The following is a 9,509-nucleotide window of genomic DNA, read 5'->3' as shown; positions in this document are numbered from 1 at the left end:
TGTCTGGTTCCTTGTGTAGGCGGAACGGAGCAAAAGCACACCTGGGTCTCTGAGGTGAGCTCATATTTAGCATGATAGTTGTATAATTTATTTTCTTCCTTTTAGTAATCGGGTAGAGCCACCCAATGAAGACTAAGTTGTGCACGCGAGGGCTGCTTGGATCGTTTGATTTTATTCAGTTACAAGTCATAGATTAGGGCATCTCGTAATTCTTGCGCAAACCGCGGTTTAGTGTGGGACTATGAGGGTATTTTGTACGATACCTTGATGTTATTCTAGGATGTTTACTCGTTTTCATATGACATCAATTTTTATGCACGGCTTATGTGCCACAGCGCATTGCACAAATGGGTTGTGTACTCTGGAATCGTTTAGCTTTGTAAACTACCCAGTTGTTTAGCTCTGTGTCTATCCTTCTATAGGGTTGCCAACTCGCTGTTGCAAGCCTCGGATAGAGCATAGAGCGGATGCTGGCATTACATGAGAATATATGTTGTATGAGTAGGTTGCACACATTTTGCCACTGGCTTAAACTTTTAGTTGAACTCACTGGTTTATGAAACTTAATTTGGTATCAAAGCCAAATGTCTTGAGTATGAGACCTGGCTAATGCAATTTTTAGAAAATACCAGTTGTGGTACATGTAAATTTTAAGCCACGTCGTAACCTAATGGTGCAGTGGTGGTGCCTAGACGTGAGTGGGACTGTTGAAAATATGAGTAGAATGCCCACTTCTCCTTAGCAACTTAACTGTATTGAGTGTGAGAATGATGGGATTATTTGAGCAGTAACAGTTGCAGTCATTTATTCAATCTGCAAAAGTCTAAAATCCAGAATGCATGAACAATGTTGGAAAGTATGTTAACAGTAGCCATAGTGCGGCTTAGAGAATGTGTAGCAAGAGGATGCCACTCATAGCAGTGGTGCATATTAGTTCAATTCAGTATGATCTTAAAGTTGGCTCAGGGTGTTTGTTGCAGTTCATGCTGCTAAATACAAACTAGCAAGATAGGTGTAGTGTTGAATGAGACTTTCTTATTGTATTTGCATTAATTATGCTAGGCTTGATCATGTATTCAAAAAGTTCCACATGTTGCCTGAAGACACAAAGTTTGGCTTTTTAGCATAATCATAAACACAGATAATGCTAATGTTACATTGGATATGCTTTCAGCTATTTGTTTCTATTTCCTTAATATGCTTTTTCAATAGTGTTTTGTTGCAATGTGTTGAATTGCCGACTCGCTTAAATTATACACATAGGACTGCAATTAGTAACGCATGGTGTTTCTTCACGGCTGGTTGAGAGGATACATTGCCATTCTTCTCTCAGGTAGCATGTTTAGGCTGAATAAGATCTTGTCTGGTTTTTTTAGGCTATGTATTAGAAGTTTGGCTCTTTTCGTCCTGATGATATTATATGTATTTAGATACCTCTGTAACATTGTGAATGATTTTTGATAGGCAAAACACAATTGTAGCATCAGAGAATGAAAATCCACCTTTAATGCCGGCTATCATGACTCCCAGTGGCCCTCTTAATCTGGCAACTGCATTACTGGGAAATCGTGTAATCTTCATAGGTCAATATATTAACACCCAAGTCGCACAACGTGTAATATCACATCTTGTCACGCTTGCTGCTATTGATGAAGAGGCTGATATTCTGGTTAGTATGCTTTCTTATGTTGTTGAAGTTCCATTAGTGTTGTACAGTAGCAGACCCTCTATTGCTGTTCTGCATTATCTTCTAACACCTTTTGTATAACCCATTTTTCTTTCTGTTTTGTCAGATCTATCCGAACTGCCATGGTGGAAATCTCTATTCCATCTTAGCGATTTACGATTGCATGTCCTGGGTAAGTCATCTATGTTCTGTGTCTTTTCTGATCTAATACTGGGACAGTATTCTTGTAACTCATATGTTCCGAGCTTCAAGATTTACAATTCTGACAACAAAATTCATCAGACACGTGGGAATACCATTTTTGCTTCTTCTGTTTTAGCATGCTCCTTAGCTTGCATGTAAACTGCGATAGTATTATTGTGGAAACTTAATGAAATGGAGATGCTAGTCTTGTAATGATAGCGGTACATAATATGTTTGCAAGATTTGTATTCCCGACATCCTGTGTTAGTAGTGGCGCATGATGCTCTATGATAGTTCCTTTCTCTCTTCTTTTTGCTTTGTTTTAATGTTATTTATCGGCATCCACTAAAATGTTTAATCTTAATGCTCATTTATTGTATTTTAGCTTTCTAGCAGTATCCTTGCATGTTGTAAAATAATCTGTGAGATAAGTCTAAAAACAAGGAAAACAAAATGTGTACTCCAAACAGGGCCTCAGAGTGTGCTTGACTACTGGTCACCATTAGCCATGTTTCACCACACTGAAGTGTTACAATCTGCCCTCCCTTGCCTAAATGCAAAGCTATATTTATCTTGCCAGAAGAGTCTCCCATAATTGCCTTATGTTGCCCCATGATGTTGAGGAAAACACTTATATTGTCTTAGGACTTGTGAGAATAATTGTTTCTGTGTTATGCAATTATTCTGCAAGTGGTCCAAACTTAAATGCTGATATATACAGCATCTTGTTTTGATGTGCCATTCACATATATTTGATTTCCTCGTTTTAAAGGTTCACTTTTTAATTGTTGTAATGAATTCTATTGATGTGTGTGTGTGTGTATATATATATATATATATATCACATTTGATCCTTTAGTTTCCCCTTTTGCCATTTTGTTATTTACCATACACCAAACACTTGCATCTGCTATGACATTTACTGATTATTATACTCAGTGAGTTAGTCTCATTATGATGCCCTGTGCTGATGCATGAAACGTCATTTCAGTTATGACAAGCAGATAAAACCCAAAGTTGGGACAGTGTGTTTTGGTGTTGTTGCTAGTCAAGCAGCACTCATTCTTGCTGGTGGTGAGAAGGGAATGCGCTATGCAATGCCAAATGCTAGAGTAATGATTCATCAACCTCAAGGCGGATCAGAGGTATGGCTGTTGGCTTTCTTATTGATTAAGTAGCCAGATGAATTTCTAGTATTGTCTGACTAGTTTGATAATTGACATCTTTTTGTTGGCAACACATCTAATGTGCATATGCTTGTATGCATGTGTGTAAACCGTACTTGAAGCTTGTTTTGACATGAACAATTGAATGACCCTGCAGGGTAATGTGGAGGAGGTGAGGCGACAAGTTGGAGAAACCATTTATGCTCGTGATGTAAGTATTCTGCAATTGCGAATGAGTGATATGTTTTTGTCATTACATTTTTTCCGTTGGATGGTCGATGCTGCTGCGAAACAAACGAAGTAGACTAAGTTTTGGTTGTAATCTCTAATTGAAGTTCTCGGACATTCTGCATGCAGAAAGTAGATAAAATGTTTGCTGCTTTCACTGGGCAACCATTGGATATGGTGCAAGAGTGGACAGAGAGGGATCGGTTCATGTCTTGTTCAGAGGTAACTTTTCCCTCCTCCTATATAGAATAGCAGTAAGAGAGTAAAGCAGCACATTTCTCTTTTTGAATCGTTACTTATGTTTCACCGTTTGTAGGCCATGGATTTTGGCCTAGTTGACGGCTTGCTCGAAACAAGATACTAGCAAAGCAACATAGGCCCACATTCTATTAGCAGGGGCTGGTAGAAAGGCTGCAGAAAATTGGAGCTGAAGTTTGATGTTTGCCGTCCTTGTGTTTAACGCCTCGGAATGACAGGGAGTCTGGACCGGATAACAAGATTCGCCGTCGTGCACATGCTGAGCAATTTTTCGATCGATCATTTTGCTCCTCTGCATTTGTGGTTGTGAGCGACATTCGCCAGCTTATGGTGCCTGGCCTGGTAAGTTCCAGCGAAGAACAATGTTTAGCGTGGGCCTAGATGATCCTTGCGGATGGGAAGAAAACTGTCAGTTTGGTTTAGCCAAAGCCCAAACCAATAGGCACATCTGCAGAGTCGTAACTGGGCAGCGGTGTGAATTTTGCAATTGGAAAGGAAGGCACATTTGGTGCGCAAACGTGTTGTACACGTGAAAAATGAGTTGTTTAGCTGTGTTTCGTAGAAGCCATCTCATCTCATAATGTTTTTCTGTGGTGACCATATTATTTTTACATATAATAGTATATATTTACGAGGATATATGAGATGGCATCGGACCAGGGCTAAAATCAGATGCCCCTGAAACTGAACTGGAGCTATCAATCAGGTTGGGGAGTTGAAACTGAAGGGGAGCACTGTAACTATAGCTTTAAGGTCTGTTTGTTTAGGTTTCTATTTTTGAATATTTTTTAAAAGCTATGTTTTTTATTTGTTTAGAAAGCTGTTTTTAGAGATCGACTATTGCCTCGTATAAGAAATTTTTAGTTTCTCGGTACGTAGCTTTTAAAAAAATGTTTCTCAGCGAGTTTTTTAGCTTTAATTTATTTTTTGAAATAGGCTTCTATTTTTTTTTAAAAACTACTTTAAAAACCTATCAGTTCTAGTTTCAGATAGCAGCTGAAGTAGAACCAAAAATAAAAAATAAATATGACCTGTGTGCCTGCATCCTTCCACTCACGGACGAGTACTTAGCTTAAAAAAAGTCTTTCAATGAGCTTTCCAGTTTTAATTTATTTCTTAGAAACAGATTTTTAGTTTTTTAAAACTACTTTAAAACCCTATTGGTTCTAGTTTCTGTAGCAGCAGAAATAGAATAATAAATATGACCTATAACCTTGGTGTGCCAGCACCCTTCCACTCACGGACGAGTGCTGTTCTGGTGGACTAGTGGATTTCTTAGAAACAGACTTTTGGTTTTTTTAAAATACTTTAAAACCTTGTTGGTTCTCGTTTCTGTAGCAGCAGAAATAGAATAATAAATAAATATGACCTATGACCTTGGTGTGCCAGCGCCCTTCCACTCACGGACGAGTGCTACTCTGGTGGACTAGTGGCATGGCACCGGAACTGGGTGGGCCCCACGCGGCCAACCTCACTAGCGGTCGCTAATTACAAGACCAGCTTAGCCCATCACAGGCCCTCCCTCCCGCCACCGACGCCGCCATGAAGGCCGACATCGCCTCCCCCCCGGTGCCGGCGACCAAGATCGCCATGCCTGCTTCTGCGGTGGGCGCGGAGGCGGCGCTCCTCGGGAAGGGCCGGTACAAGGTGTGGGCCTTCGCCGCCATCGCGCTCCTCGCGCTCTGGTCCATGTCCGCCGCCTCCGTCTCCCTCCGCTGGTCCTCCTCCGGCGACCTCGCCATCTCCGGGGACTGGGACGTCCCCCTCGGCGATGACCTCGATTCCCTCGTACGTACGCTTCATTTTACTTTGCCCGCCCCCGCCTGAGGAGATTCTTGCCTGATGCTTTGTGCCTGGCCGTACCGTATGCGTGAATGTGTATCGAAAACTATTTGTAGTGGGCTTAATTATGTGTTGGGAGGTGTTAGGATTCTAATTGTGGGGGAGGTGGTTCTTTTCCCCATTTTGGGAATTGGTAGGATACATGTCCAAAACAAGGGTGAATTGTTGTAGCCTGTACGTAGTGCTTCCTGGTTCAGGTATTTTTGTTCAGAGTGAATCAGGTGTGTCACATCAAGGGAACTATACAATTGTTTTACCTTATTTATGTTTGCTTGTTGGACTATCTGTGACAAAATGCAGCTAAAATAATGGGCAGCAAAAAGATAGGTCTTACTAGTTAGGTTGGTGCTATTTATCTGCCCACAAATGTTACAATTTCCATTTGTCTTAAGAATAATAGGTTTCAAATTCCGGTGGTAACCAGTCAGTTATCCATTTTCCTGGTGGGTACTCCAAGCGCATATTCTGGACTGGAAACATACTGAATCAACCAAATTCAGATTTCATATTTAAACTCAGCAAATCAGAACACGTTATGGGTGGCAGCCGGGTGCCCAGAGTTTTTAGTGAACCAGAATTTAAAACCCTTGGTTGAACTAGTTTCCTAGTCAACTTGGGTGAACCATGAATTTTCGGGTTCATCCTACACAGCTACAGATACTTTTCCATGTTTGGATCCTGGGTGTGGCAATCTTTTTATTGATAAGGAATGCGGATTATTGTTCCTTTATGTTTTATTTGTATCTTAGAAAGAAAAATTCCATTACTTTATATGGATGTCTGATAACAAGTACCGTACCACATTTCCTAATTGTTAAATAGGTGTTTGGTTAGGAGTAGCAGCAAGCACAAAAGGCACACTTCCATGCTGTATTTCAGTCTGTGAATGAGCAACTTAAGTTTGTCTTATAATTTGATCAGGAGATGGAGGAGAGGGAGAAATTAGTGGGTCGGATGTGGGACATGTACACACGGACCAGTGATGAGGTCCGACTTCCACGGTTCTGGCAGGAGGCGTTTGAGGCTGCTTACGAGGAACTTGCTGGTGATGATATTCAGGTCCGTGATGCAGCCATCTCTGAGATTGCCCGAATGTCAGCCCACAGACTTGAGCTTGAGCAGCCAGTGAATGAGAATGAGGTATGCCAAAAACAAACTCGACCTCACCCTACATGATAACAAAATGCTTTTCCTTATGTTTAACGTAAGTTATGTATTCTTGTTTGCCTCATTTTGTGAGCAGTCAGTTGTCAACTTCATGTGCTGGCGAGAAAACCAGCACAGTAGGATGAGGTTCCTTAAATAGTGAAACTCATAAATTCAAATGGGATCAAACATGGTAAAGAACTACCTAGGAGATGTAAAATCTTTAAAAACAATCAAATAATGCGATAAGAAGTGAAGTTCCTAACTCTGCAAGACTTCCTCAAAAAGAGGCCTCCAAGTGTCAATGGACTACTATTCTGAAAATAATTCAATTCCTTGTCAGTCAGTGACAATTCTTATTCCGTCTGATTTTCATTTTTGTACCACGTCAATTCATCCCACTTTGAACCATTAGTATTTTGTGAAACCATTTTATTCCATTTTGGAGTAATGGTTTGAATTTCATATAAGGCTCGATAACAGAACATGCAGGTTGCACTGCTAGAGGAGAAACCATATTTTCACCACAGTTGCTTTTTAGCTACAATGAGAACAGTCAAGGGTCGGTACAAATTATGATCCTAAATGTTTCTGTCTTTAAATGTAAATCTGCAGTTGTCCAAAATAGCACACTCTTAGAGTGTTGTGGTACCAATTATGATACTTTGGCAGTTTGCATTGCAGTTTCCTTCTTAGCTGCAATTTGCTTCCTCTTATTTGACATAAATTCATTCAATACAGCACCATCAACATTTTGATGAAATTGATATCAAACTCTGTTCAATTTGCGTACATCGTCTTTTACACTCCTTTTTTGTTGCAAGAGTTTAAAAAATCATGGTATTTATCGCTGACCAGCCTACCTGATCAAGTTTCCTCAATATAAAATATGAATTAGTTTGCAATGACCCAGGTCCCTAACTGATCTAGCACTTCTCTTGTTACTGAACAATTATGTATCTATATTGCTTAGAAACATCAAAACAGGTTTCCCAAAGTATTCTGGGTTTGTAGCTTCTAAGTTACCAACAAATCTGTGGCTAAGCTTCAACAACTACCGTACTGCTGGGAGTATGTGTGATTTTCTTGTTCTCTGTCATCTTGTGCAGGAAGGCAATGCAGTGAGCAGCAGAAGTGGTAGGTCAAAGGCAAAGTAGTTTCATAAACTTGGGCAGCCTGAGGTCAATCATCGGCGGCTGGATTTTGGAGTTTTTATGTGTTTGATTAGTTACTCACTGGATTTGTACCATCTAGGGAAGAAAGGTGCATATGTGGCACTGTGTAACGTTATGTACTCTTCAACTTCTGTATCGGAGGGTGGTGATCTTCCCAGCGAAGATGTTTCTGTGTTCTAGGCTCCGTTTAAGACTGCCATGCTGTTTTGTGCTGTGTAATAATGTAAAAGCGTATTGCGTATCTAGCAATGTTTTTCTGTTGTGGGGTTGCCAATGAGCTCTTTTTGCTTTTATCAAAATTGTTGTAGCCTGGAAACGGCCTACACACTCTGTGGCGGTCTTCCTCGAGCGGCAAAAGCAGGGGATTGTCTCCGGCAACCTCGGTGGCTATCTGACAACAATGTAACATCTATTACGTTTTAGATAAATCAAATGCAGAATTGCAGAGGAAGCTGGCTTCACTCTGATTGAGAATCTAGTATAGCTCAGGTGTGTCATATATGCTATCCGGCCCTCCCAATATGACTCTTCAATCATGATTGAGGGTTGAATTCCTTCTAAGAAATTGCGATGTCATACAGCTGGTTTCTGATGGACCTTGCGAAACCATAAACTGAATTGTTTATTACTGTAACTATCTTTCGAAATCCAAAATTAGAAGAAGTGGCACAAGTTTGGGTGCATGCAGTGGTGGGAAGTTTCAATTCCCTATGAGCAAGACGACAGGTTATGAAGATTCCGAGTCATTCTTAATTCTGTTTCTCTTCAAATTATTGCCATCACCCATATGTTTCTATGGACTGATTATGCCTCATTTGTTCATTGTTGCGGAACACAAGTAGCCGTTAAAGTGACAAGAACAACAACATATCAGAAAGTATTACAGGTTGGATGACTTATAAGAAATTGCGATGTCATGCAGCTTGTTTGTAGTTTGGACCTGGTAGTCCATCTGATGAAGGAGGACGTTGTTGGAAATAATGTGCACGTATACACATTGTTCCAGTGAATTCCAATGCCGTTGGAGGCTTGCATGAAGGCATGCACGTGTATGTGAAAAGCAAGCAACCTCTATCTCTCTCTTGTTCAAATATATCCTTAAACGACCGGGACTTCTGTTAAAAACGTGTGCATGCTCTTAAAAATGGCGGCGGCGTTCTTCGCAGATGCGATCCGTGAATTGAGCAACAAGTAGTGAGTCATTGGAGCATCCTGGAGTCGCATGCTTCAGTCCAAAACCTTTTATATGGGAGGGAGACATCACAACTCGTCTGCTCCCTCTACCTCTATTCCATTGCCACATAACTGCGCCCCCTCGTGTTCCAAGCCGGCTGTGCTGCTTGTCGTTGTTGTGCAACGACAGCCCGGTGAGTAGTGTATCTCTGAACCCTCGCCTCATAAATCCCTCCCAGCACGGGTGACGTAAAGGTTTTTGGGTATCATATGGAATGTGTGGCCGTCTGACTTCCTCAGCAAGTCATCTACGACCACGCTCCACGTCGATGACATCATTCGGTTACATGACTGTCTCGACTACGTCCTCTATGACTTATCGTTGCTGATCATATTGTTGCACTGCTTCCTGATCCCCACTGCATGACGTCTATGATCTTTACTGAGATAAGCAGTAAGTTTGTTAGATTGTGATCTGAATTTTTATTGGGTCAGACAAAGGATGTCTTCGATCCATATTTCAAAACAGTTCGTATCAGACTAGAGTCGTATCTGTTCACCCCTATTAATATATCTTGTAAGCTGCAAGAAGAGTTAAGACGCTCATTATAATCTCTTGCATTGTACATATCCCTGATATAGTGAAGATCA

At 40.9% G+C, this 9,509-nt stretch overlaps 2 protein-coding genes across 2 annotated transcripts; both read left to right on the top strand.

Moving 5' to 3' along the window:
- Positions 1-846: 846 nt before the first annotated feature.
- On the top strand, positions 847-3,628 carry LOC133914690 (ATP-dependent Clp protease proteolytic subunit 6, chloroplastic-like). Its single transcript, XM_062357743.1, has 8 exons — positions 847-856; positions 1,264-1,333; positions 1,465-1,669; positions 1,794-1,859; positions 2,875-3,015; positions 3,194-3,247; positions 3,394-3,486; positions 3,581-3,628. Exons 1-8 carry the CDS (start codon positions 847-849, stop codon positions 3,626-3,628), a joined length of 687 nt encoding a protein of 228 aa, XP_062213727.1.
- A 1,299-nt stretch (positions 3,629-4,927) lies between these two features.
- On the top strand, positions 4,928-7,945 carry LOC133915950 (uncharacterized). The gene is made up of 3 exons (XM_062359364.1): positions 4,928-5,310; positions 6,286-6,504; positions 7,620-7,945. Exons 1-3 carry the CDS (start codon positions 5,065-5,067, stop codon positions 7,665-7,667), a joined length of 513 nt encoding a protein of 170 aa, XP_062215348.1. The 5' UTR covers positions 4,928-5,064; the 3' UTR covers positions 7,668-7,945.
- The last annotated feature ends 1,564 nt before the right edge of the window (positions 7,946-9,509 follow it).

Source organism: Phragmites australis, chromosome 4, assembly GCF_958298935.1.
Source record: "Phragmites australis chromosome 4, lpPhrAust1.1, whole genome shotgun sequence".
Taxonomy (NCBI): domain Eukaryota; kingdom Viridiplantae; phylum Streptophyta; class Magnoliopsida; order Poales; family Poaceae; genus Phragmites; species Phragmites australis.
The sequence above is the reverse complement of the archived record's forward strand: the minus strand, read 5'-3'. Positions and strand labels throughout refer to the sequence as shown.

What these genes read in the sequence shown, in the direction of transcription:
- LOC133914690 (XM_062357743.1), top strand. An exon ending in ATGAAGAGGCTGATATTCTG is followed by an intron (nt 1,670 to 1,793) that starts GTTAGTATGCTT and finishes CTGTTTTGTCAG; the next exon opens with ATCTATCCGAACTGCCATGG. An exon ending in GGTTCATGTCTTGTTCAGAG is followed by an intron (nt 3,487 to 3,580) that starts GTAACTTTTCCC and finishes CACCGTTTGTAG; the next exon opens with GCCATGGATTTTGGCCTAGT.
- LOC133915950 (XM_062359364.1), top strand. Translation starts at nt 5,065, where the DNA reads ATGAAGGCCGACATCGCCTCCCCCCCGGTGCCGGCGACCAAGATCGCC. An exon ending in GCGATGACCTCGATTCCCTC is followed by an intron (nt 5,311 to 6,285) that starts GTACGTACGCTT and finishes TAATTTGATCAG; the next exon opens with GAGATGGAGGAGAGGGAGAA. An exon ending in AGCCAGTGAATGAGAATGAG is followed by an intron (nt 6,505 to 7,619) that starts GTATGCCAAAAA and finishes CATCTTGTGCAG; the next exon opens with GAAGGCAATGCAGTGAGCAG.